This window comes from Bufo gargarizans, chromosome 2, assembly GCF_014858855.1.
Source record: "Bufo gargarizans isolate SCDJY-AF-19 chromosome 2, ASM1485885v1, whole genome shotgun sequence".
NCBI lineage: Eukaryota > Metazoa > Chordata > Amphibia > Anura > Bufonidae > Bufo > Bufo gargarizans.
This window is the reverse complement of record NC_058081.1, coordinates 42,671,396-42,699,368: the sequence shown is the minus strand read 5'-3', so window position 1 is coordinate 42,699,368 and position 27,973 is coordinate 42,671,396. Positions and strand designations below refer to the sequence as shown.

The following is a 27,973-nucleotide window of genomic DNA, read 5'->3' as shown; positions in this document are numbered from 1 at the left end:
TCCTAATGATTGCTCCCCAGACAAAACAAGCCATTATTACAAATAAAATATTTATAATAAAGTAATATTTAAGAAAATGATAATACTTAAATATTACTTTATTATAAATATTTTCCCAAAGTATTTTTCATTTTCTTAATTCCGAGAGAACCCTTTTTAAACCAGAAATATTGCCAGGTAGGGGTTGATCGTGCTGAGCAAAATGATGTCCATCTTTCTCTGTAGGGCGAACCGATGCTGCGAATATGTTCTTCTATTTATGCAAGTGACCTATTTCAAGCACCAGGGGGCTGGCCGTAGCACTTGGAGTACTGCTAGCACTATCCTCCTTTGTTTGATTTAAGAGGTCTAGCCCTGTAGCAAGTCACCTGTACATTGTAACTGTGACTGATTTCCTAGCTCATCAGATCTACTGCGCAAGCGCCTAGTCCCTCAGCGGGGTCTGCACTTGCACAGTGGATCTTCTGCTGCCAAAAATGTAGTTGTACTTGTTCTTACTGAAATCTGATCTTCCTGTAAAAGTGTGTGAGCGGCGCATCACTCCGAAGTCCACAGGTAATGTTTTATTGATGCTTTTATCAGAACACTTCCCAGAATATTATACTCCATAAATAATACACAACGGTTATCGCTTATTACAGAGGCCGCGTGGGGAGCGACAACGCCTAAACATGTCTCTGGCTTAGCTGACAACCAGAGGCAGGTTTCAAGACTATACAACAGGGGTCAGCAACGTCCGGCACTCCAGCTGTTGTGAAACTACAACTCCCAGCATGCTCCATTCACTTCTATGGGAGTTCTGAGAACAGCCAAGCAAGTGTGCATGCTGGGAGTCGTAGTTCCACCACACCTGGAGGGCATACCTGGTTGCTCACCCCTGCTCTGCTTGCAGGGCAGCCACCTGTAGGTGGCACTAGAGAGGCCATTTTCTTCCTTTTTTGGAGAAGAGCTAATTTGCATATTATTCCCAGAGGGCATTGCCTGCATTCACTGGATCTCCCCAAGGAGAACCAGCACCCTCCAAAATATATATATATATATAGCGCACAATAATACAACCGTACAGTTACACATACAAGGTTCAGACCCAAAGCTTTGTTCATCCTGAGCTTACTGGTGTAAGAATAGAACTGCAGTAAATGGTGACACTGGCAGAAAGTTTGGTACCCTAATGCAGATTGAGGTTTTGTTTAGGATCTCGGTGGTAACCCCCATTGGCACTACCGTTGTCCATTTTTCATATGTACATGATGTGACGTTCGGAACGTACCAGCATCTTGGTTGGCATGGTGCCATCTATGTCCATGAGCGACGTGGTCTTGTCTTTTAGCTGTCTTATGGGAAACTTATTGGATCCACAACAGGTTGTCCTCAGTCCATGTTCAAGGGGGGGGGGTCCTGCCCCAGTAGAAGAATGACCCTTGGGGTTCTTCAGTAGACTGTCAGCTGGAGCCAGTAGCGGAGGCCTGGGAAGAAGAAGACATGGGGTTGGCAGCGGGACTGGTTGGTCATTTTGAGATAAGGTTTCTTAACGAGGTAGTGCACACATAGTGCCAGCGGGGCATATACGTTAGTGGTCTAGTCTTCACGTACTTGCTTCAGGATGGTGAGAAGCCTTGTCCTCTGTGCCGCCATCTGCTTCTTCTGCCGCGTCGATTCCTCGCTGAGGACTTGGAGAATTAGCTCCCGCTGTTCTACGCGCTTCTGTGATAAAACAATATAGGAGGAGCCTGTAACCCCACAACGATTGGTGGTTCTGTTCTAACTAGTTTCAAGACCATCGCTTGCAGTCAGTGAATGGAAACCCTGTGCTGATCATGGCCTGCTGACCCAAAGCTTGTTACAGTGCATCTAAGGAGTCCTTGGATCATGTGGGCAGGATCAGTACAGGTTTCTGGATGTAATCCCTATAGATGGACATTCACTGACAGCAAGCAGAACTCCTGCAAATGGTAAAGATTTGAAATGCAAAGTGTATTCCCCTACCTTCACATCTGCATTGTGAAATCCAGCAGAGGAGGAGCGTGTTGCGGAAAACACTGTATGCGGCATAGTCGGATAATGCTGGGAACCGCCAGATCGCCCATCGACTACAGGCAAGTCGTGCATGCAGGATTCTTAAGTGCAGATGTGAACGTAGCCCTAGTGGCATCGCTTCTAATCAGTGAATGGAATTCTTGTGCTTACACCGCTTCTCGTCAGTGAATGGAAACCTTCTGCGTACGCTGTTTCTAGTAGATTAATAGAAACCTTGTTCTTACACCTATTCTAGTCAGTGAATGGAAACCTTGTGCTTACACTGCTTCTAGTCAGTGAATGGAAACCTTGCACTTACACCCTATTGCTGAGAAACAAGGGATGATAGAAGTTTAAAGAGAACCCTTCACCTCTACTTGATCTATGTTGTGCCTTTCCTCTATTATTCCTGCTAAAAGTTATGATTGAATTCCTAGCAGTTTGCAATGAAAGTCCAAGTAGCGGTTTCCAGTTGGAGGTGTGTCTGATACTGGCAGCAATGATTGGGTAGTGTCGGGCTGTGCAGGGACACCCCCCCCCCCCCCCAACTGGTGGCTCCCAATCAGACCTTCATTGCAAACTTCTGGTAATTCATTCATAACTTCTAGTAGGAATAATAGAGGAACGGCACCTCATAGAGTCATAACAATCCTCTATTCTTATTACTTGGGAGGGATGGTTACTAAACCATACCTGTCAGGAGAGGTACCATCTGTGATTGAGGAAGTAGCTAGCTTTTCCTTTTAATTGCAATGTGTTACTACTTCAACTTTTTCAGGATGCTGAGAGTTGTAGTTTTGCAGCAGCTGGAGGGTAACTGGACCGCCCTAGAGTTCTGTATTACCTTTAGGATGGAGGGGAGGAGTTGCTCCTTTGCTTGTACCCTTTTCTCCAGATCGTGCACCCGTCTTCGGATCTCTGCATACGCCTTCTGGGCGCTCCGCAGATCCTCCGCCGTTCTGTGGGAGACAGATCTCCTCTCGTGTTCTTCTCTCTGCCGGGGAGGTCAGAAGATCAGGATATTGTACTAATTATAACAGAGATGTATGATGTGTCCCCTGGGGCAGGAGGAAGACATTGTGGAGACATGGCTGCCAAGACTGGCGTAAGGAAGACCTCCGCTGTTAGGAGCCTGGGAAAGCTGACAACTCTTATGGGAGTGGTAATGACAGGTTGTCACCCAGATCTGCACAGTCTATATGGGACACTCTTCCTGGAGGTCTAGGGTGACCAGTTTTTACAGGCAGTGATCTTATATAACAGGCCTGCTCAACCTGCGGCCCTCCAGCTGTTGCAAAACTACAACTCACACAATGCCCTGCTGTAGGCTGATACCTGTAGGCTGTCCGGGCATGCTGGGAGTTGTAGTTTTGCAACAGCTGGAGGGCCACAGTTTGAGATCCCTGGTCTACAGCTATCAGCCCGCAGCAGGGCATGGTGGGAGTTGTAGTTTTACTACAGCTGGAGGGCCACAGGTTGAGCATCTCTGTTATAAAATATATCCCCCCATAGGACTTTACCTGAAGCCTCTCCACCTCCTCGCCAATCCTTCTCCTCTCCAATCTCGCCCTCTCCACCTCCGCCTGCAGCCTCTCCATCTTCTTCTCCAGCTTGCCTTGTTTACCCACAATCCTCTGCAGCTTGTCGCCGGTAGAACCGTAAGTGTTCTTCAGCGCCTGCCCCAGCTGCAGGGTCCCGTACACCAGCACGTTGACGTCTTCCTGCAGCGCCGGCTTCTTCTGCTCTTCTCCCCGAGAGAGCGGCAGCAGGACCATGAGGAGCACCAGCAGCATGGCAAGGGGTGGCTGGCAGAGTGAGGAGGACCATACAGCAGGCATGCCGGTTATAGGGACTGGGGAGGTGCTGGATTGCATAAGAGCGGCTGCAGATTACAGCAGGACCTGCAAGAGAAGGGGGCGAGAGGGCACCGCTGATCAGGTCCACGTCGCTCGCTCTGCACATTTCTCTATAGTACTCCTCTCCATCTACGCCATGCTTCACTCGCCCTAGGTCAGACCGTTACATCAGGTCAGTCACCCTCCCCACTTATCTGCTGTCATTGCCAGGTAAACACGGGTGACCTCGCCCATGGGGTTACCCAAAGGTGACACCGTCTGCTGCCTCCTCATTGGCCGCTGCGGGTGAGCCCACTTCGTGCAGGAGGCGTGACGTCCAGTTACATGAGTGAGCTCCGGGCACCAGGTGCCAGATCAATGCTGCGGCCGAATTCGGAACTCAAAGGAGATCTATTATTCCCACTAGAAGAGGGGTAACTATTTCACTGCGGAGGATTCGGGACTCCCAATATGGTGCCACGGATGTGCCCACCGCGCATGACGATCAGTGGACTAATTGTGTGCAGGCGCAGCCATTGAAAAGAGATAAGTGGCTGCCGCATGTATCTGACACCGCTTATCACAGCGAAATCAAACAAATCTGTGGGTTATCGGGATTATGGATCCTGCCAAGTCCTTCATTCAGCATCACATATCGGGTCATTCGGCTGCGTTGTCTCTTTTTGGGAAAGCTGGGTGACGATCAACATGGCCAGACTCAAGTAATGCTTCCCATTCTGCTCTATACCCGCTGTGTATTCACCTATATATACATGAGGGGGGGGGGGGGGTAGGCATCGCTAGAAAAGTGGGGTGACCACCCTTGAGGAAGCTGCCACAGCTTGGGTATTATAGAGGTTTCCCAGTAGGATATCTAATAATCCCTTTAAGGAGGACACGCCCCCTCTCCGGACATGCCTGGTTTAGTAACTCCCTGCATCCCCCGTGTAATTACTATACAGGGGCATGTGTTTTTATGGCTCTGATGTGCAGTTCCCTTTATTATTCCTGCTAGAAGTTGTGATTGAATTGCTAGCAATGTTACAAGTTGGGGGGGTGTCCCCGCACAGTCTGTCACTGGCAGCACTGATTGGATGATGTTGCAGGGACACACCCCCCAACTTGTAACCTTCGTCTTTGTATGACACCGCCATCTGTCTCTCCACAGGAACCTTCTATACGTCTACCCCAGATGTCTCAACTTCAGCAGTCGCCAGGGATCGGTCAGGAACATTGCCGTCAAGGTTCAGTTTATGGCGGGAGAGGACCCCAACCAGGCCTTGCCGGTGAGGAGAGCGGGGGGTCTGTCAGGCCATTGTGCTGCAGGAACGTACGTTCATGTCCCGTATTCTCTCTTGCAGGTGATATTCGGCAGGTCCAGCTGTAATGAGTTCTACAGTGAGAGTTACACCGCAGTCGTCTATCACAACAAGTGAGTTTTACGCCCGCAACTGTCTGCCACAGATCGGCGGGGGGCCCCCGAAATTCCTTAAAGGAACACACCATACGGAAATCGATACTGAGTTAGGCCTCGTGCGGGGGCGGAGCATGACACAGGGATTCAAAAATAGCTAAGCAAATCCCGTCGTCTTAGTTTAAAGTTACAGGACTAAGGCCTGAGGCTGCACTACTGCATCATTCTCATGACCACTTATACCCTTATGAGGATCCAAATCGCCAAATACATCTTTCTCTACAACCTACCTGGCCTGAATGGTGTCGGGTTTATGAGCACAGCCACTCAGGTCTCCGTGACAATGTTGTTCCTGACAGATATCGGTAGTGCAGCCTCAGGCTCAGTAGTGCAGGCTCAGTAGTGCAGGCTCAGTAGTGCAGCCTCAGATGTAAGATATGGAAAGTTTTTATAATTTTTTTTTTTTTTTTTTTTTTACATTTTAATTAACATGACGGGGCCTTTTGTAATAGGTCTACTTTAATGCCATCGGTAGCCCCCTGGAGCCAGCATAGAGCAGATGGGGGGGGGTCTCCGGGCCTGGAAATGATGCACATACGGCTGATAACAGGGAGCAATAGATTGCCGGCAGGCTTCATTTACTTCTCGTCTCCGTCTTCCCCATCCTCTCTCAGATCTCCTGAGTTCTATGAGGAATTTAAGATGAAAATTCCTGGAAATCTGACCGAAAACCATCACCTCCTCTTCACCTTCTACCATGTGAGCTGCCGGCAGAACCAGACCACCTCCCTGGAAACGCCAGCAGGCTATACGGTAAGGATATACAGCGGTGATCTGCTGCTGTAAGACTGCCAAGTTACAGCCTGTGTTACACTCCAGAGCTGCATTCACAATTCTGCAGGCTTCAGAGCTGAAATCCCACATTGTGAGTGAAGTCCCAGCAAGCGACCTGCCGCTTTCAGAAGACGAAAGTGAGGTGAGGGCACCGTAAGACATTTTGCTACAGTACAGTAAAGCAAGTGATCATGGAGTGTCCTGCAGTAGGACACCCACTGATCTAATAGTTATCCCCTATCCACAGGACTATTAGATTGTGGGGGTCCTACTGCTGGGCCCCTCAACGGATCACGAGAATGGGGGACCCTGTACCCTGCAGTGTCCCGTAAAATGACACTGGGACTTGTAGTTTTCCATAGCTGAGCTCTTATAATACAGAGGTCAGTTATTCATATACAAATCACCAGAATGAGTTCTGATTTCAGCTCTGAGGCCTGCAGAATTCCGAATGCAGCTGTGAATGTAATACAGGCTGTAAAGATATTTCTATGGATTAATTCTATATGTAACATAGTACATAAGGCCGAAAAAAGACACTTGTCCATCCAGTTCGGCCTGTCATCCTGCAAGTTGATCCAGAGGAAGGCAAAACCTATGTCAAAATGTGGACTCGCCCTTATAGGGAACGTGGTATTATAAGTTTTCTTTTGATTAGAACAAGCCCTTTAACTCACGGTCTCTATTGACAGTGGATCCCTTTGATGCAACATGGCCGCCTGAGAACTGGCTCTTTCTCGCTTCCTGTGTCTGTGGAGAAACCACCTCCCAGTTACTCTGTCCTGACCCCTGATGTGAGTACACTGACGGCACCATCTGGCGTGTGTTTTTTTTTTTTTTTTTTTTTTTTTTTTTTTGGGAAGGAGGTGATATTTGGTGACGCCTGCACTACTATGGTCCTCACAGATTTCCACCTTCTGTTCTTTTCTGCAGGTCCAGCTCCCAGGGATGAAATGGGTGGATAACCATAAACCCGTCTTCACGGTAGATCTGGTGGCGGCATCATCCGTGCACACACAGGTTGAGTATATGTGGACTGCTAGAGCAGTGGTTCTGCGGGGGCGGTCTAATCCCACCTCTGCTTTAGCCAAGTACTCCAGAAATGCCACTAATTGGATCAGATAAGTCAGGTGTCCTGACTGGGCTGGGCTTTTTACTGAACCAGGCCAGGCCCTAGATCCTGTTTTCAACTTTACTTAAAGGGGGTTTTCTGGTCCTTTAACATTGATGGTCTGTGCTCAGGATAGGCCATCAATATCTGATCGCCGGGGGTCCTACACCATGATGTAGTGGAAAGTGCTGGTTACTGCATCGCTGTAGGGGTGTTGGACCCCCCCAGCCGCTCAGATATCAATGGCTGATTCTGAGGAGAACCAGCTCCTTACCAGAACCCTTCCAACCAAAATATAGTTGCTGGAGGCAGCATTTACAGTAACTGGACTGCGCCATCTCATTATAAACCAGATTATGGGAAGCGGAGTTCTCCTTTAAGCAGCGCATTATATCCAGTAGACACCAGGCAGTGGATACAGCCTATTAACCTTCACTCCTGTCACTGCATGGCAAAGTTATGGACTGTACCGCCGTTGGGGTGACACACTTCTCTTTCTGACCCCCCCAGGACCCCCATTTGGACAAGTTCTTCACTGTGGTGCAGGTTCTGGAGGAGCACAGCTTTCCTTTCCGGCTGAAGGATGTCATAATTACAGAAAGTAATGTGGAGTCGGAGCTGAAGAGCAGTATGGGAAACCTGCGTCTCGCCGCCCTCGGCCCCGCCGTTTGCTTCTGTCATCAGCTCTTGGATAAGCTCATACTGCTGATCGTCAGGCCGCCGATCATTGGGGGGCAGATTGGTTAGTGCCTGTTGTGCCATGTGTCTGCGTAAAGGGCATCTGTCAGCAGGTTTGTACCTATGACACCGGCTGAGCTGTTACATGTGCACTTGGCAGCTGAAGGCCTCTGTGGTGGCCCCATGTTCATATGTGCCGCATTGCTACGTAAAATAATGTTTTACTATAGGCAAATGAGCCTCTAGGAGCAATGAGGGCGTTACCATTACACCTAGAGGCTCTGCTCTCTCTGCAACTGACGCACCATCTTTGATTGACAGGACCAGGTGTGATGAGTTTTACTCTGCCTGGCCCTGTCAGTCAACGTTCAGAGAACGTGGCAGTTGCAGAGAGCTGAGCCTCTAGGTGTAATGGTAACGCCCCCATTGCTCCTAGGGGCTCATTTGCATATAATAAAACATCATTATTCTCAGCAATGCGGCACATATGAAGATGGGCCCAGCACAGATGCTTTCAGCTGCTAAGCGCACCTGTAACAGGTCAGCCAGTGTCATAGGTACAAAACTGCTGACAGATGCCCTTTAAATGGGTATTCCTGTTGTCACAAGTTATCCCCTATCCACAGGATGGGGGGGATAACTATTAGATCGGTGGGGGACTGCTGGGAACCCCACCAGTTATGAGAACGGGGACTCCGTACCACTCTGGGCCCCCCAAAATGAATGTAGCAGTGGGTTGAGCATGCACTCTGCCGCTCCATTCATCTCTACGGACGTTCCGGAGACAGCGGAGTACAGCACTTGGGACTCCTATAAAGATGAATGGAGCGGCCGTGCCCATGCTCGACCTGCAATCCGTTTATCTTAGGGGACACTGCGGGGTACCGGGTCCCCATTCTCGTGATCCGTGGGGGCCCAGCAGTAGGACCCCCACAATCTTATAGTCCTGTGGATAGGGGATAACTATTAGATTGGTGGGTGTCCTACTGCAGGACACTCCATGATCACTTGCTTTACTGTATTGTAGCAAAATGTCTTACGGTGCCCTCACCTCACCATTGATGGTCCTGATAATGTGCGATGTCTCCTTCTGTTCACAGTGAACTTGGGCCGAGCAGCCTTCGAGGTTGTGGCTCTGCTGGTGAGCCAAATTCACCGGACACTAGAGGGGTCCCAGGATCAACATGGCAGGAATGGACTACTGGCGTCATACCTGTACTATGCTTTCCACCTTCCCAGTGACATGCCAGCCCAGCTGAACAGCTGTAAGTGTCCGTCCGACAGAGCTTTTCTCTGTGAGAACCAGGTTACTCTTAAAGTGCATCTCTTTATAATGGTCGGAGCTCCATCGACATAATGGCTACCTGCAGCCACCACTAGAGGGAGCCCAGGAGCTTACTACATACTGTTACACTGGACATTGACATCTATAGTAACACAGCAGTAAGCTCCCCCTAGTGGTGACTCCAGTGTGTTACTATTAATAAAACTGTCTATCTAGGAGGTTTGGAGCTCTGGTTCAGAGCTAAACCCGGGCATATCCCTATTTTCACAACCCCTTCTAAGTAGCGTGCCGGATCTCTCATACAGAGACTCGCTTCCCCTCGGTCAGCAGGTGATGATATTTCTCTCATTTACATTTTGGTTACTCATAGTTTATAATCATTCTGGAATAGAACTCAGCTTTCCATGCACCGACTTCCCACAGAGCCTGTGCTTATACACCGCAGCTAATCTGAACAAGCGAACCTGCGGTGTAAAGCATGGGGATGGACAGAGTAGAAATCTGAGTCTCTGATAATACAGACTACTTGCCTTAGAGCCCAGCAGACAGTTCAGCGAAGCTGCAGTGTAAAGCATGGGGATGGACAGAGTAACAGTCGGAGTCTATGACGATAATACAAGAGTCAGATTTCCGACCACCTTGGACCCCAGCAGACAGGGCAGCTGACCGCAGCGCTGTACAAATGAAGCTGATTGTAATGAAATGTTTTAGTGCATACTGTTGTCGTTCCTCTGGAATTCCTCCTGGAAATGTATGAGCAAATTGACCATGGGTGTTACCTTTTCTTGTTAATATAGCTTCCCCTTGCACAGTCTGATAATCCGCTCCGATTAGACTTGGGTTATTTTGGTGATATGTTTCCAGGAGGAATAACAGAGCGACGACACAATGCCGAAAATACACAGTGGAATTCTTATTATACAGGAAATGCAAGTAGTTACCTTTTCAATGGCACCCAGTAAATAAAGGAGACCTATGAAGAAGCCGATGCCCACAGCGCCACCTGCTGGCTAAGAACCTGTACTCTGTATTTTTTTTCCTTTGTTTTGAAGTCCTGTTCTGAGGAAATTAACCCTTCCAGAGATGGCTCCGACAGACCAATATACATATAAATTCACAGATTGAATCGGGAATACAAGGGTGACTGTCGCCCCAGCTTTCTGCCCCCCCCCCCCCCCCCCCCCGTTCCTCCCCAATCTCCTCATCCTCTACTCTTTTCACAGCAGTCTCTCTGGCCTCGTCCACCTCTGCTTACCAGTCTGCCACGCTCTCTCGTGCCACGGGGCGGCCCAGCAGTCTTAACCTTGCCCGCTGCAGGAGTATTAGTAACAGTAACCCCGATCTGACCAGCACTCCGGGCTCCACGGATGATGAGGAAGTGCAGAAGATCATGGGAGGCAAGGTACACATTGCGTCATCTGTAGTGCTGACATAAGGGCCGGGCCGAGGTTATTTTTGGCAGCCGGGGCGCCTCTTAAGTCGCGGGGATTTCCTGTCTAAAAAAAAAATGCCTCTCTCCATTACTTCCCCTTCCCTCTTCTCTTTAGGCTTCTGTCATGTGGGCATTCCAGGCGCCCGCTGTGCCAGCAGAGACCATAAATACCCGGGGTACAGGGCTGGCTTCAGCAGTATCTGGGGGGGGTGACCCTCAGAGTGGGGACACCGTGACAAGCATAACGTGCCCCGGTCATCATGAGCCCACCTCGCCCAGCTGGCATCTTCCTAGGTTTACCTAGTGCTGCCTTCTTATAATCATTTTTTACACCATTTTTAAGATCTCTGCTTGCTATCGGTGAATAAAACCCTCTTTTGTTTACATCCAAAGACAGAAGCTCTATACAGACCAAATACATCTCACAGCTGAGGGTTTGGTACAGTTGTATCCAGTACAGATTCTCCTCTGTGCAGTGAATACATCATCCACATACCACAGATTAAGGGTCCATACACACGTCCGTATGTGTTTTGCGGATCCGCAAAACAAGGACAACGGCAATGTGCGTTCCGCATTTTGCGGACCGCACATCGCCGGCACTCTCATAGAAAATGCCTTTTTTGGTCCGCAATTGCGGACAAGAATAGGACATGTTCTTCCTTCTTTTTTTTTTTTTTTTTTTTTTTTTTTTTCCCCCCCCCCCCCCGGATGCGTACAGCACATTCCGGCCCTATTGAAAATGAATGGGTCCGCACCTGTTCCGCAAAATTGCGGACGTGTGAATGGACCCTAAAATCCAACGTGTATCTGCTACGCCAGAAATTGGAGACAAACCCTTGGATTTCTGTCGCAGATCCGCATGAGAACTTCTACTGGCAGACATTTTCCTATGCCTGCAAATGGAGTTGTGGAAACCCCATTGACGTGCACGGAAATCCCTGTAAATTCCATTGTGTGAACATAACCTAAAGGGTTGGAAGGCTTTTCATTCTCTGGATGTAAATTAGAATGTCCCCATTCACTGACAGCAAGCAGGGTTTTGAAAACTGAGAAATTGAACCTAAAAAATACATTAGAAGCTGCAGAACTTTGTCCATGGGATGTATGAGATAAGACAAAAAGTTTTTTTTTTTTTTTTTCTCCAGAAACAGCGCCCCTTTTGTCCCCGGGTTGTGTCTGGTATTGCAGCTCAGCCTCATTTACTTGAATGATAATTCCATGACTGGAGCTGAGCTGCAATACCAGATGAAACACAAACTGTGCTGACTAATCTTACAATCCAGTAAAGGGGGTTGTCCTCAGGATAGTCCATCAGTTTCTTATAAACAGGGGCCGACACCCCGCACCCCTGACCATCCGCTTTCCTGCATTAGTCCTGTCACCCGGACCAGACGGCTCCATCTGCTTTGGGAGTGAGGGGTGTCGGACCACCACCGATCAGCAAGTGGTGGCCTATCCTGAGCCATCACTTAATAGAAGATGGACAGCCCCTTTCACTTACAGGCCCACGAGGAGCAGGTACGCTCTTCCTCCTCTGTTGTTTGCCCCACCCGGCTCTACGTTTAGAATTGCATACATTTCCTTACCTGAAAACCAGTTCCTTTCTGCACGTCCCAATTAGATGACTGCAAAAATCACTGCAACCTGGATGCTGTATGTGAATATACCCCAACTGATTACACTTCATTGTCTCCCCCACTGTCTGATTTACTGAGGGGGTTCATTCATGTTCTTTTCTTGTCCCTTCCTCTTACTTTCTGCATGTTCTAGTTTTACTTTCTTGTTAATGTCCTAGGGCAGTGATGGCGAACCTTTTAGAGACCGAGTGCCCAAACTGCAACCTAAAACCCACTTATTTATTGTAAAGTGGCAACACGACAATGTAACCTGAATACTAGAGTCTAATGTATATCTTCCATGTACTTTATCATGTAGCTGTAATAGCCTGCCTACATTAAATGCGCTGCCTGTGGTGTTCATAGTATGCCCTGTGCTGATGATGGCAGAAAACATCTAAGGCAATTTGGTACACCATAGACTTTTTTTTCCAGGGTGTGGGAGCCCACAGAGAGGGCTCTGAGTGCCGCCTTTGGCACCCGTGCCATAGGTTCGCCATCACTGTCCTAGGGGAACCCGGCACCATGGATATACGTCCAGCTACTACTAGGAGGCGACATTAGATATGAAAACGGTTGGCTCCGCCCAGGTGGGCTATACCCTCTCCACAGACCCTACTAGGCTAATCAGTTTTAGTCTTGTGCCCCTAGGCAGACACGACCTGCTCTTCCCCTGCAGGTCTTGCTGCTACTTTTTTTAGCTTTTTGTCTTTATTTTTATTTTTTTCTCTTCACTTTACAGGTGCAGGTTTTATCCTTCAGCAGGGGGTCTCCATCATGGAAGTCCACTTTAGTAGCACCCCCTGCGGGCGCGTACCTTTAGGGCTGCAGCTAACGATTATTTGAATAATCGATTAGTTGCCGATTAATTTCTACGATTAATCGATTAATCGGGAAAAACGACAAAATTACAAAACAGAGGTTTATATGATCTTACTTGAAAAATTATGTTCAAAGGCCATATTAAAACAAATTGTGGACGACACTTATGGGGGATCTGTGGACGACACTTATGGGGGATCTGTGGACGACACTTATGGGGGATCTGTGGACGACACTTATGGGGGGATCTGTGGACGACACTTATGGGGGGATCTGTGGACGACACTTATGGGGGGATCTGTGGACGACACTTATGGGGGGATCTGTGGACGACACTTATGGGGGGATCTGTGGACGACACTTATGGGGGGATCTGTGGACGACACTTATGGGGGATCTGTGGACGACACTTATGGGGGATCTGTGGACGGCGTTTATGGGGGATCTGTGGACGGCGTTTATGGGGGATCTGTGGACGGCGTTTATGGGGGATCTGTGGACGGCGTTTATGGGGGATCTGTGGACGGCGTTTATGGGGGATCTGTGGACGGCGTTTATGGGGGATCTGTGGACGGCGTTTATGGGGGATCTGTGGACTGCGTTTATGGGGGATCTGTGGACGACACTATTATGGGGGATCTGTGGACGACACTATTATGGGGGATCTGTGGACGGCGTAGTTATGGAGAGGGGGATATGTGCACTGTTATGGGCATAACAGTGCACAGATACAGATCCCTTTCCTCATAACAGTGCACAGACCCCCCTCCCCATAGCAGTGCCATACACAGACCCCCCCTCCTCCCCATAGCAGTGCTATAGACAGATCCTCCCCCCTCTCCCATAGCAGTGCTATACACAGACCCCCCTTCCCCCTAACAGCCCCGGCACTTGCATCTTTATTTTACCTTTTTACAATGACGCTCCCGCTCCTGTAACAGCCAGGCAGAGCGGACGGCGGCGTAACGTCACTCAATCACGTGACGCGCCTGCTCCGCCCACTTCATGAATGAAGGAGGCGGAGCAGGCGCGTCACGTGATTGAGTGACGTTACGCCGCCGTCCGCTCTGCCTGGCTGTTACAGGAGCGGGAGCGTCATTGTAAAAAGGTAAAATAAAGATGCAGCGCCCGCCCGCATAGCAACGAATCGGCGATTATTCGATAACTGGATTCGTCGACAACGAATCCAGTTATCGAATATAATCGATTACATCGATTAATCGTTGCAGCCCTACGTACCTTACTGCCTCGCTGGTCACCCAGTCCCCCATTACTGCATCCACAGTGGAGTATCGGTAATCCCACTCTTGTGCGAGTTTACCGAAGGGATGACCCTGCAGAGCCCGAAGGCGCCAGATGGTGAGTATGCTCCCTACCCTAGTTAGGGACTCCTTCCCTCCCATCCATCCATACTCCATCAGGGTCCTCTCCCCCCTGGCCGTCCTTCGCTTCCTCGGCCTCCTAATTACTCTAGTCCCCTGCTTGTTCCTGGACTAGGCCGTGCCACTTCCCGCCTTTTTCCTGGCATCCAGGATCTCTGTGTGGCTCATTTTCTCTCTATATGGAGGTCACTATGATCTTCCTCCCCAGGTCCCAAGGTGTCCGCCCGCTTAGGGTGCTTCATTTTCAGCTACGGAATCTACTTTAGTTCCCAGCTCGGGCTGTGATGAGGCCGCATCTGTTTTCCGATTTTGATTTTTTTTTTCCTGCCATCCAGGGGTTCTACTGGGTCTTTTTTTATCACTAATAGGGGCCTTCACATGGTGTTTGCCACGGCCAGGCTATGTTTTTGGTCTGAAACAATTTAGAGTTTTTGTCCTTACCGGGTCCTCTTACTGGTCGGGTTCCCTTGCTTCCAGGCCTTATGGAATCTCCTTCCGTTTGCCGAGGGGTGGTCCACTGGGTCATCCTTTAGCTTGTCTCCAGGGAGTTTTTTTCCTTTTGTTCAGGGCTGCTCCTGTCCTTTTTCCAGGCATTTTCTCTCCTGCCTGGTCCCCTCATAGTGTAATTTTTCTTGTTGGGTCTGTCCTCTTATAGATCCTCCTCCTGGAGCATCCTTCTATATGCAGAGCACTAGGCCATTACCAACAGACGCCTTCCGTTGTGCTGCTCTCCTGTTTCTTCACGGGGAGCCCTGGCTCTTCCAGATCCTTCCTCTGGCGCTCTCGTGCCACGAAAAAAGGCTGAAAAAAGACATTTGTCCATCCAGTTCGGCCTGTCATCCTGCAAGTTGATCCAGAGGAAGGCAATTTTCCCCACTTTAGGGGAGTAAATAATTGCCTGATTGGAGTCGGGAAGGAATCAGAATAACTCCCTGGATCAGCGACCCCTCTCTAGTAGCTATAGCCTGTAATATTATTACGCTCCAGAAATACATCCAGGCCCCTCTTGAATTCCTTTATTGTACTCACCATCACCACCTCCTCAGGCAGAGAGCTCCATAGTCTCACTGCTCTTACCGTAAAGAATCCTCTTCTATGTTTGTGTACAAACCTTCTTTCCTCCAGACGCAGAGGATGTCCCCTCGTCACAGTCACAGTCCTGGGGATAAATAGCTGATGGGAGAGATCTCTGTACGGACCCCTGATATATTTATACATAGTGATTAGATCTTCTCTCAGTCGTCTTTTTTTCTAAAGTGAATAACCCTAATGTTGATAATCTTTCAGGGTACTGTAACTGCCTCATTCCAGTTATTACTTTAGTTGCCCTCCTCTGGACCCTCTCCAGCTCTGCTATATCTGCCATGTTTACAGGAGCCCAGAACTGTACACAGTCCTCCATGTGTGGTCTGACTAGCGATTTGTAAAGTCGTAGGACATGTTCTTATCACGGGCATCTATTCCCCTTTTGATGCAACCCATTATCTTATTGGCCTTGGCAGCAGCTGCCTGACACTGGTTTTTGCAGCTTAGTTTGCTGTTTATTAAAATTCCTAAATCCTTTTCCATGTCGGTGTTATCGATTTTGTTTTATCATTTAGTATGTACGGGTGACTTGCATTATTCCTTCCCATGTGCATAACCTTACATTTTCCCATGTGCATAACCTTAATTTTCTACTCTCTAGCTTCTTTATTTTTTTCCCCCTTTGGGTGGAGCTGGGTGTGTCCCTTTGTTCTTTTTCTTGTATATGGCCTTTTTTTTTTTTTCCCCAGGCACTTGTCCTTGGGATCCTGGCGGTCTCCCACAAATTTTTATTTATTTTTTCTTTTAGACTCTTTCTGGTCCTGGAGCCTCTCGGCTCACTTCCTTAGTTTTCTATCTACCATTTCATGCTAGGGCCTCTCCTGGTCCTGTTTGGTCACATGGTTCTCCTGCATCTGTACGCCCAACTTTTTTTGCATGAGATTTCCTTCCCACCCTCGGGGATTGCTTTGGGACTTCCCAGGGTGCTGTGCCCCACAATGACATGAACGAGAAAATTGGATTTTTGTACTTACCGTAAAATCCGTTTCTCATTTAATCCATTAGGGGACACAGATTCCACCCTTTGTATTAATTTCTCTTTCGGTCATCAGGCTGCTGTTCTTCCCCAGTCCAGGACATGTTGGTACTGCTATTGGTATAAACTGATTAGCCTAGTGTCTGTGGAGAGGGTATAGCCCACCTGGGCAGAGCCAACCTTTTTCAGATCTAGTGTCTCCTTCTAGTGGTAGCTGGGCATATACCCATGGTGCTGTGTCCCCCCAATGAATTGAACTCGAAACTGATTTTACCGTAAGTACAAAAATCCTATTTTTCTCTTTATGGTTTTCTGCGTTGCCGTCTACACTTCTGGTCTAGCATGCTCCCACATATGGCAGAGATATTGCCAGGCCAGCAGGATTGGACCGTGTTTTGCAGGGCATGTTTCCTTCTTTCTTCTCCTCTTGGCCTTTATCTATATTAGCTGTATGCCCTCACCTTCCTCCTCTCCTTCGTGGCACTGTCTGTACTTGGTGTGTCTTGTTCTCCTCCAGTCCTGAGCCATAGCCTCTACTGGGTGTAGTTTGCTTGTTCTACACTTAGTCTTAAGATCTCCAGAAAGTACATGTTCGTTCTTTTCTTCCCCCTCCTTGAATAGTCTACACTTTGTCTTCACTTGCTTCCTCTTCTCTTTTTTGTAGTCTTTATTGGATATGTGTACTTTATTCCTCTTCTCCTGCCGGCTGTCCTCCATACTAGACATGTCTTCATTCATCCCTTTTTCTCGTCCCAGGATATTATCTTTTTCCTTTTACCCTTTTTCTTCTGCTCTTGGACATTTGTTTTTATGGGCACATCTTCGATCTTGATTCTCCAAATCTTTGTTTGGCATGTTTTAGTCTGTCTTGCATCTTCCTCCTCCTTCTGATACAATTTATATGGACTATCCCTTCCTACATCACCACCCACTGGCCAGGATAATCTTTCTTGGAAATTTCATCCCTATGGACATATCTTCCCTCCTCCCCCTTCTCCTCCTGGTGTAAGCTACATTGGATATGTCTTCTATCTTCATGCTCGTACTTCTGCTTTTGATGATTTCAGACTTCATCCCCTTTTAACCTCTCCTGGGCTAGTCTACACTCTGTATGTCTTATCTTTCACCTTCTGGGCTGTGTCTTCAGTTTTTACTCTCCTTGTATAATCCGTACTGAACATGTCTTCACTCATTATTCTCTTCCTTCTACCAGGTATGACTTTGATCATCATTGTCCTCTTTCTGGCCTTAGCTTATTCCATGTCTTCATTCGTCATCCTTCTGGTTAAATTTTTATGGAGTATCCCCTCCTACTTAACCATCCTCTGCCCGTGATATTCTTTGATGTGAATCTCTTTCCTCTACACCCTCTTCCACCTCCTCATGGACATGTCTTCCATCTTCACTCTCTACTGCCTCCTCATGGAAATGTCTTCCATCTTTACCCTCTTCTGCCTTCTCATGGACATGTCTTTTCTCTTTACCCTCTTTCTCCTCCTGGGCTAGTCTGTAGTGGGTATGTCTTCTCCTCCTCTTATGCTCATATCTTTCACTGTGATTGATATTGGCTGTGTACTCTTCATATCTTCCATTGTGATCCATACTGGCTATGTCTTCCTCCTAGACATAGCCAGTACTCGGTATATTGGTCTTCCCTCCACTGATTCAGTTACTCTCCTCGCAATTTTTTCTCCTGCAGGGTATTGATCGCTCTCACTCTTGGGTGAACTCGGCTTATTGTCCAGGGGGTCCGAAATCTGTGCAACGGCGGGCCCAGCCCAGTTCCAACACTGAGCTTCGACAGGTGGCACTCCTCCATTACATATGTCGTGCATGTGCCAGCCTCTTCATTCATGCATGCCCTGTGCACCCATTTCACCCTCCGTAGCTGTAGTCCTATCATGCCATCATCTGTCATATCTCCATTCTGTTTCTATAGCATGTCCCACAGCAGAAGTAGTATCAGTACTTAGATATATGGATATTACATACAGTTTCTTATAAGAATCATACGGTTGACATGAGCTGCATCACTTCATATTATCCTGTAGATCCTGAGCCGTGGCTCTCCAGCTGTTGTAACCCTACATCTCCCAGCATGCCCTGATAGTATCTGGTCACAACAGCTGGAGAGCCACAGGTTAGAAAACCCTGCTGTAGATATTCCTGTATTGTATATGTGCTATGTATCACCCGTGGTCTGTTAGTGGCAGTTTATAATGGTCGTTCACCCATCTCCCGTTTCCTATTCTCTCCCCATGACCACTGGATCTCTAACCCATCATTCTTTTTTCCATGTTACCTTTTCATCCTCTTCTCTGTGCCGTCATCTAACTCTGCTGTAGAGCAATGAGCGCAGTACAAACCGCATTTCCAGCTACATGGAGGGCGATGCTTCCTCCACTCCACCTCGCCTCGTTGCCAAAAAGGTATATGATAAAGACCCAGATTAATGGACGACACCCGAAGCAGAGTTGAAATTTGACTTGTAATACATTTTAATTGGTAACTTACTGGTTAATTTTAATAGTGCAGGGGGGGGTGTAGTGAGGAGCGCAAGGTGTGCTGTTAACTCATTCACTGGCTTACTAACCCGAGTCTCTGCAGTATTAACCAGAAAAAACACTGGGGTCTAACATGGCCAGCCTGAAATAAGCTTTACCCATAGGGGGATTTAAATAACCTGGGCTCTGCCCCACCCAACACAGGGTGACACAGGAGGAAGGGAGGAGCTATGTGACATGGAGTCTGCTCCTCCCACCATAGGGTGACACAGGAGGGAGGAGCTATGTGACATGGAGGTCTGCTCCTCCCACCACAGGGTGAAACACAGGAGGGAGGAGCTATGGGACATGGAAGTCTGCTCCTCCCACCATAGGTTGACATTGACAGGAGGGAGGAGCTATGTGACATGGAAGTCTTCTCCTCCCATGACAGGGCGACACAAACAGGAGGGAGAGAATGTAGCTTGCCTATGACATGGCAGTTATCAGACCGTGATGAGTGTATCTGACATGTGAAGCAGGGTATATAGTAGGACATCCCTCAGTACTACACTAACGTATGAAGGGCGGTGCTGTACAGATAAGCGGCAGGAGGTGCATGGTGTGACGCTGTTCTCTCTCTGCAGCTGTTACATGAGGAGCTGGCGCTGCAGTGGGTGGTGAGCAGTACTCCTGTGCGGGAAGCCGCTCTCAGCCAGGCCTGGTTCTTCTTCCAGCTCATGGTAAGTGGTTCTGGATTGGATTATACTTGGGTGAACTGGGGAGTCACCTCTCCACGTGATCTTACTTTTCTCTGTTCAGACAAAGAGCATGACGCTGCACCTCCACAACTCTGAGCGGCTGGACGCCCCCCGTGCACAGAGGTTCCCAGAGAGGTTTGTGGATGACATCTCGGCTCTCGTGTGCAACGTCTGTTCTGAGATCACCAGCCGATACCTCAAGGTTCGATTTCTTGCATGTTCTGTGTGCGGATGTTTTAGGTCTTCTGTGTTCCAAATTCGGGGTAAAAAATTAAATTATCAGCTTTCTGAACTCCCTAAAGAAAGTAAGGGTAGTGAGGTCCCTTTGTACGGTAGTGGCAGATTCCAGAGAGAGACTCCCTGCTTGTGAGAGAAATGCATCTATCTCTGCAAGTTAAACGGGAAACAATTTGGCTGAAGGAGACATTACGGAAGCCCAAAAGAGACCTGCTCCTTCAGTCATGATTCCATTATGCAGAGGTTTTATTTTTTTTATTTTTTTAAAGCTCAAGTACGCGTTTAAAAGGATTGTATGGTAAAAACAAAGTTCCAGCACTCACGTTTTCTTTGGTAACTAAAATCCTCGTCTTTATTCAGGCAGTAGAAACAATGTACACGACATGCACCCACTAGTGTAGCAACAGTGGCGCGTTTCGAACAAAGTTCTTATTCTTAACTGTGGGCAGTGTCTTTTCCAGAGATTAAATACTGGACTGGAAACACATGGTTCCACCCCCCGGAGAGATGGGGGAAGGGAAGGGAAGAGAAGGGAAAGGTGTAGCCCTCTGTTCCCTGTATAAGGCATTGTTCACATTGTCGAGCAATGAAAATGCAAGTAGCATCCATCTAAATTCGATGCTTCTATATATAAAGTGACAATTCCCATAACCAAATATAAAATTACATATGCAAAATAATACAAGCTGTCATACATAAATATATAGGCAAATGCAGATATATTGTAAGCAAATCTTACTCCCCTAATACCGATCAAAAAAATTGTCAATCAAAATGCATAAGTTCATTCTTCACATTAAGACCATTCAGATGTCTAGTATCCAATTAAAAAATCCCAAAAGCCTCCCTCAATCTAACCAAGCGCTTTAGATCGCCTCCTCTTTTCGGTAATTTCACTTGTTTGATCGCAAAAGCTAAAATATTTCACGTTGCGTTGGTGTTTCTGTATGAAGTGTTTAGCCGCATTGGATATGTTCACGCTGGCCGGATTGCTGGTGTAGTTGAGGTGCTCCAAAATTCTGACTTGGAATCATCTCACAAGCTGTGCCGTGAAGAACATCTACAACCCCCATCGAATTACAATGGCTGTACGATTTGATAGGGTGTATATGAGAAGTATTCGCATTGTGGAAAGTTCTCGCATTCACTACATAATTGCATGTGCGGCAGCGAAAACTGCCACCCCTGGTGAAGCCTTTGTAAGTAAGCCATGTATCGTCCTTCTGTTTTAACCCGTTGTGTATACAAAGAGGGGGATACATGGTTCCCTATAGTTCGAGGTCTTCTAGAAACAATCCTACAGCCTTGTCTCGACATACAGCAAAGTGCATCATCGTCATCGTAGAGTATCGGCAAATATTTTTTAAATGTTTGTTGAATTGTTTCAAACTGCTTGCTGTACGTTAAGACCAGCGTAGGCCTATCCTCCTTATTTTCACATTGATGGACTGTTGCATCTCTGTGAGAGCCATTTGTGTTCCTCCTATTGCTCATGTGCTCACGATCAGTCGCCCCCTGTATTTCTTTCTCCTTTTATTTGTATTCTTGTCTTTAGAAGGGAACTATTGTTCCCCTCACAGGGTTTCTCTTCTATTTGATTTCTGGCAATTGCCAGACCTCTAGACATCATCCACCCCGGACAAGCTCTTTGCGCTAGCCGCATTTTGACAATCTGAATTTCTCTTTCAGAAGTCACAAGTGTGCTGCAATTTCTATGGGCGCGTGTGAACTCTCCCACAGGGATCGATTTAATCGTGTGGGCTGGGTGGTGACTGTCCGCACGTAAAATCGTATTTCCCGTCGCTTACTTACGAAATGTTTCTGTTTGTATAATGTGTCCCGGTATTCCCGAGAGTTTAAGATCCAGAAAGTTGACACAATATTGGTTCTCCGTGTAGGTAAAATGTAAGGGTTACTTTCGAGATGCTGCATACATTGTTGTATGGCAGGCACATCGCCGCTCCATAGGAGGAGCATATCGTCGATGTACCTGCCATACCACACAATATGCTCGAAGAATGGATTGTTGGTATTATACACCTATGTCTCCTCCCAGTAGGACACGGTGAAGTTAGCCAATGAGGGCGAGTATTTCGCACCCATCGATGCATCTGAGGTTTGGACATAATATGCAGAATTGAAAGTAAAATAATTGTGAGATATTATTGTGTCAACTTTCTGGATCTTAAACTCTCGGGAATACCGGGACACATTATACAAACGGAAACATTTCGTAAGGAAGCGACGGGAAATACGATTTTACGCGCGGACAGTCACCACCCAGCCCCCACGATTAAATCGATCCCTGTGGGAGAGTTCACACGCGCCCATAGAAATTGCAGCACACTTGCGGCTTTTGAAAGAGAAATTCAGATTGTCAAAATGCGGCTAGCGCAAAGAGCTTGTCCGGGGTGGATGATGCCTAGAGGTCTGGCAATTGCCAGAAGTCAAACTAGAAGGGAACTAGTGTCCCCCTCACAGGGTTTCTCTTCTAAAGACAAGAATACAAATAAAAGAAGAGAGAAATACAGGGGGGGCGAATGATCGTCTGCAATAGGAACACAAATGGCTCTAACAGAGATGCAACAGTTGATCAATGTGAAACTAAGGGCTCTTTCACACGGGCGTCATGTTTTTGGCCCGGATAAGGTGCTTTGCGGGAAAATGCGCGAGTGCAAAACATTGTAATGCGTTTTGCACACGCGTGAGAAAAATCTGCATTTTTTGTACCCAGCCCCGAACCCGGACTTCTTCACAGAAAATCGGGTTTGGGTTAGGTGTTGTGTAGATTGCTATTATTTTCCTTTATAACCATGTTATAAGGGGAAATAATACATTCTTAATACAGAATGCATAGTACAATAGCGCTGGAGGGGTTAAAAAAAAAAAAGTAACTCCCCTTAATCCACTTGCTCTTGCAGCCCGGCTTCTCTTCTGTCTTCTTCTTTGAGGAATAGGACCTTTTGATGTCACGGCGCTCATCACATGGTCCATCACATGATCCATCACCATGGTAAAAGATCATGTTACGGGCCATGTGATGACCGCAGTGACGTCACCACAGGTCCTTTTCCTGTGCACAGCAAAAATGAAGACAGAAGAGATGCCGACTGCGCGATCAAGTGGATTAAGGGGAGTTAATTTTATTTTATTTTTTTAACCCCTCCAGCGCTATTTTACTATGCATTATGTATTCAGAATGCTATTATTTTCCCTTATAACCATGTTATAAGGGAAAATAATAAAGATCGGGTCTCCTCTACCGATCGTCTCCTAGCAACTGTGCGTGAAAATTGCACCGCATCCGCACTTGCTTGCGATTATCAAGCAGCCCCATTCACTTCTATGGGGCCTGCGCGTTGCGTGCAAAACGCACAATATAGAGCATGCTGCGATTTTCAAGCAACGCACAAGTGATGCGTGAAAATCACCGCTCATGTGCACAGCCCCATAGAAGTGAATGGGTCCAGATTCAGTGCGGGTGCAATGCTTCACCTCACGCATCGCATCTGCGTGGAAAAACTCGCCTGTGTGACAGGGGCCTAAGGAGGATAGGCCTACGCTTGTCTTAACGTACAGCAAACAGTTTGAAACAATTCAACAAACAATTAAAAAAAATATTTGCCGATACAGCAAAGATAGTCATCGTAGAGTATGTCGAGACAAGGATGTAGGATTGTTTCTAGAAGACCTCGAACTATAGGGAACCATGTATCCCCCTCTTTGTATACACAACGGGTTAAACAGAAGGACGATACATGGCTTACTTACAAAGGCTTCACCAGGGGTGGCAGTTTTCGCTGCCGCACATCCATTGTAATTCGATGGGGGTTGTAGATGTTCCTCACGGCACAGCTTGTGAGATGATGTATGTGGGTTGCACCACCAGAAAAATTCCAAGTCAGAATTTTGGAGAACCTCAACTACACCAGCAATCCGGCCAGTGTGAACATATCCAATGCGGCTAAACACTTCAGACAGAAACACCAACGCAATGTGAAATATTTTACAGCTTTTGCGATCGAACAAGTGAAATTACTGAAAAGAGGAGGCGATCTAAAGCGCTTGGTTAGATTGAGGGAGGCTTTTGGGATTTTTAAATTGGATACTAGACATCTGAATGGTCTTAATGTGAAGAATGAACTTAAGCATTTTTATTGACCATTTTTTTGATCGGTATTAGGGGAATAAGATTTGCTTACGATATATCTGTATATGCCGATATATCTATGTATGACAGCTTGTATTATTTTGCATATGTAATTTTCTATTTGGTTATGGGAATTGTCACTTTATATATAGAAGCATCGAATTTAGATGGATGCTACTTGCATTTTCATTGCTCGACACTGTGAACACCTGTCCCTTCTCTTCCCTTCCCCATCTCTCCGGGTGTGTACTTCCCGAGAGCCCACATATTAATGGGCTTCAGTCAGGGGTGGCAGATGCGCCACAGGTTATCCGTTCCTACACATTGGATGGAGCTGTGATGTTTTCGTGCTGGAGCTACTGCAGAATATCTGATCCGATATTGATGGAGGCCATCATGCTGGGTTCACACTTGAGCGTTCTGAAAGGAGCGCTCTGTATGCGCAATTGTACCGGCGTTTACAATCGCCCATACAGAGACAAGCGAACGCCCATTGTCGCGCGTTCCCGAAAGTCTATGTACGGGAATGCGCGACAAAATGCCCCAAAGAAGCTCAAGAACTTTTTTGAGCGTAGGGCGTTTTTCAGAGCGTTCAAACGCGCTGTAAAACACTCAAGTGTGAACCAGGGCCATAGGGAAGCATTTGGTTTTCATGTATTGAGCGTTTTACAGCGCGTTTGAACACGCTGTAAAACGCTCAGGTGTGAACCCAGCGTCAATGTGCAAAGATCAGAAAACGCCTTTTTAAGGTGGTTTGATTAGAAAGCAGATCTTCAAAGGCCCTACTGAGTCGATCGCCAGGAGTCCTTTTATTCAGATCCTCCAGCGCAGCTACAAAGGGTGTCTCTTTTTATGGAGGACCCCATCTATGGACAGTCCATTGATTTCAGTGGAAACTGTAATGCTTTGTTTCTCCTGTGGTGGCGCCGCAGGGAAATGAAATACTTGCTGCAGAATGAAGTGCAATACCAGACGCAGGCCATGGAGAAAGGTGGCGCTGTTACCAGAGGGATAAATCAAGGGCAGACCCTTTTTTCGAATCCTTGAAACCTCTTTAACCCTAACAGGAACATAAGCGGCACCACAGAACCTCTCCTAAATAGGAGATAAGTGACTGCACGAATAATGTGGATTTCTCTACTGTGCCGTCCGTCCTCCAATGGTCCCTGGATTCCCTCCTGATGTCTTTCTCTCATCCTTAGGATGCAGAACTTGCCGAGCGGCTCAACAGCAGCCTGGCCTTCTTCCTCAATGACCTCTTGTCCCTGATGGATCGCGGATTTGTATTTGGTCTCATCCGCTCGTACTACAAGCAGGTAATCGCAGCAATCATGCTTCCACATACGTGGCCCGCACTCCCGTTATAGGGGGATAGGTACTCTGACTAATGGGGCCTCTACAGACCCGATAATGGGGCAGATATTTATGTGATTGAAAATGGATATGCCATATTAGTGGTTTCTGGCCAGCATGGGTGGGGTTGTGTCGGTGGGGGTCGGTGGGGTGTTTCTGCATGGGTGGGGTTGGCTCTGTGTGGGTTTGGTCAGGCCTGGGTGGTTGGTGTCAGATATTTATTGTATTACAGATGGAGTAGTTTTTAGCCTGTGTGGTTGGAGTTGGCCCTGTGTGGGTGTGGGGTCAAATATTTATGGTATTGCATATGCCACATTAATGGGGTTGGGTCTGCATGGGTGCAGTTGGCCCTATGTGGGTTTGATCAGGCCTGTGTGGGTGATGACAGATATTTATGGTATTGCAAATGGATATGCCATATTATTAGTGTTGGGTCTGTGCGGGTGGGGTTTTATCTGCGTGGTCGTCCGATATTTATGCATTGCAAATGGATATGCCATATTAGTGGTCTTGGGCCTGTGTGGATTTGGTCAGGCCGGTGTCAGATATTTGTTATTGCAATGGACAGGCCTGTATGGGTGCGGTTGGGCCTACACGGGTGAGGTTGGACCCATATGTACCTCTGTATGTGATGCCATGTTTTACAGATCAACGGCAAATTGCCAAAGGCACCGAACCCCAATGTGCTGATCTCACTACGCATGGATCTGATCCGCATCGCGTGCTCACATGAACACTACGTCGCCCTAAACCTGCCCTGTGGCCGCCTCTCTCCACCCAACTCGCCCTCACCCTCTATTTCTTCTACCACATCACAGGTAAGTGACCCCACACATATGCCAGGGATGCCAGTTATAAGACCAACTCCACATAGACATCATATCTGTGCTCGGTCGCCCCACCAGTTTCGGTTGGAGCCACTGAGTGTCCGGTATGTGTGGGATATTGTTGATTTTGAGAGATAAGCGTTACCAGCAGCCGCCTATCTCTCTCCCCAGCTGATTCTGCATATTTATCCAATGGCTGGTCACAGAGGTGAGGTGCAGACAGGACATTTAAGATTTTTTTTTTTTTTTCTCCTTTTCTTTAGTTTTTATGTGCGGTAAAATTCCTATAATCCAGAATCCGAAAGTAACATAGTTTATAAGGCCGAAAATCATCTGTCCATCCAGTTCCGCCTGTTATCCTGCAAGTTGATCCAGAGGAACTTGCATAATTCAGAAAGTCTCATATTTTGCAGAACTGCAAATCCATGTGACCTTTTAAGTAGACCACGCAGAACCCGTCTTCTAGTTTATATGTGGACATTGAGAATCGCCTTATTTCCTATGTAGACAGGCAGATTTCGTGGGGTCTTTCTAACCCCTTAGGCCACAGTTCTGACATGTTGTGCAAGGAAATTATCAATACAAGGCAAAAACTTAATAAACAGACAGCTCTGCTGTCCTCGCCCGCCATGCCATTAAAGGGGTTATTCGATTGTGTAAACGCCTGGGTCCCTCATACAGAACATGCTTACCTGGTCCCCGACGCCCATGTCCCTCCACGACCGCTACTGCATCTCCCCATCGTGCAGATCACAACATCCGGCGACGCGTGGTGCAGCCAATAGCAGGCCACAATGGTGACCTGCCCCCTTGCATCACATGTGACGTCACCCGTGACACTAGAAAAGCAAGTCACCTGCTATTGGCTGCACCCCCTCCCCAGCGCCAGATGTTGTGATCTGCAAGACGGGGAGATGCAGCGGTGGCCGAAGGGGGATCCAGAGGGACATGGGCGTCGGGGATCAGGTAAGTATGTTCTGTATAAGGGACCCGGGCATGTCAGGGGGTGTTTACAGGAGCAGGATAACCCCTTTAAGCCTCCTTCTGGTGTATGTTAATCCTGCAATAAAGGTCCCGTCAGACTTTTGGGAGCATCTCTCACATATTAAGGTTTTGGACTTGTTCATCAACGATGCCTTACCCACCTCAGACACCTTATCACAAAAGACTGGCCTTCGTCTTACTAACGTCTTACATCGACATGACTGTGACTCCTTCTGTAGGAGCTTTTCATAAGAAGCTATCACCCGCACCCCAGGATTTCTGGTTGGAATCACGTCTGATGAAACTGAGCCCACACTCCAACAAGCTTCTTTCATCTATGATCAGCCTCTGACTCAGGAATCTCAGCTCAAGCCGCAAGATGTGGTCAGATGGGAAGAGGAACTTGGACTGACCCTGAACTTCATCGTATACTTTCTAGGTCACATGACTTCTCCCATTATATCAGACTTCAAGAGAACTTTTTCAAACCTTTTGACACGTCGGTAGAAATCGCCCGTTTTGCTTCACACACTTAATCCCGGGATCCCAGATACATGTTGGAGATGCCAATCATATGGGGGCACTTTGTCTATGTTGGCACTGTCCTCTCACTAAGGGTAACTGGAAATCTGTTGAAGACATCATTCATGAAGTTTGCTCCAGCAGACTTTCACTGACACCTGCGTTA

The 27,973-nt window shown here is 47.5% G+C and overlaps 2 protein-coding genes across 8 annotated transcripts in view; one reads left to right on the top strand and one right to left on the bottom strand.

Annotated features, from left to right (window-relative positions):
- The window catches only part of DOCK6 (dedicator of cytokinesis 6), an 81,460-nt gene that overhangs the window by 32,724 nt on the left and 20,763 nt on the right, over positions 1–27,973 (top strand). For 3 of the 6 annotated variants that reach the window (XM_044278838.1, XM_044278836.1, XM_044278839.1), the window contains exons 15-28: positions 5,020–5,137; positions 5,213–5,283; positions 5,940–6,078; positions 6,792–6,893; positions 7,033–7,119; positions 7,721–7,952; positions 8,989–9,153; positions 10,397–10,575; positions 18,190–18,294; positions 18,836–18,919; positions 19,621–19,716; positions 19,796–19,936; positions 25,324–25,437; positions 26,122–26,292. In XM_044278838.1, coding sequence (XP_044134773.1) covers positions 5,020–5,137; positions 5,213–5,283; positions 5,940–6,078; positions 6,792–6,893; positions 7,033–7,119; positions 7,721–7,952; positions 8,989–9,153; positions 10,397–10,575; positions 18,190–18,294; positions 18,836–18,919; positions 19,621–19,716; positions 19,796–19,936; positions 25,324–25,437; positions 26,122–26,292 — 1,804 coding nt within the window. The remainder of the gene's footprint in view (positions 1–5,019; positions 5,138–5,212; positions 5,284–5,939; positions 6,079–6,791; positions 6,894–7,032; positions 7,120–7,720; positions 7,953–8,988; positions 9,154–10,396; positions 10,576–18,189; positions 18,295–18,835; positions 18,920–19,620; positions 19,717–19,795; positions 19,937–25,323; positions 25,438–26,121; positions 26,293–27,973) is intronic. The other 3 variants (XM_044278837.1, XM_044278841.1, XM_044278840.1) reach the window with 3 other exon arrangements.
- Positions 551–10,564, bottom strand: LOC122927208 (golgin subfamily A member 6-like protein 22). 2 transcript variants are annotated; one of them, XR_006387770.1, is made up of 6 exons: positions 10,429–10,564; positions 3,537–3,917; positions 2,861–3,010; positions 1,594–1,704; positions 851–1,466; positions 551–765 (listed from the first exon to the last, which is right to left on the bottom strand). XR_006387770.1 is itself a non-coding variant. In XM_044278843.1 (5 exons), the coding sequence occupies exons 2-5, from the start codon at positions 3,888–3,890 to the stop codon at positions 1,443–1,445; spliced, it is 639 nt and encodes a 212-aa protein (XP_044134778.1). In that variant the 5' UTR covers positions 3,891–3,917; positions 10,429–10,564; the 3' UTR covers positions 551–1,442. The 2 variants fall into 2 exon arrangements, 1 of the variants encoding a protein (XP_044134778.1); XM_044278843.1 differs by having other exon boundaries at positions 551–1,466.

What these genes read in the sequence shown, in the direction of transcription:
- LOC122927208 (XM_044278843.1), bottom strand. Translation starts at nt 3,890, where the DNA reads ATGCAATCCAGCACCTCCCCAGTCCCTATAACCGGCATGCCTGCTGTA. An exon ending in TCCTCCCCTCCATCCTAAAG is followed by an intron (nt 1,705 to 2,860) that starts GTAATACAGAAC and finishes GTTTTATCACAG; the next exon opens with AAGCGCGTAGAACAGCGGGA. An exon ending in TTCTCACCATCCTGAAGCAA is followed by an intron (nt 1,467 to 1,593) that starts GTACGTGAAGAC and finishes TCTTCTTCCCAG; the next exon opens with GCCTCCGCTACTGGCTCCAG.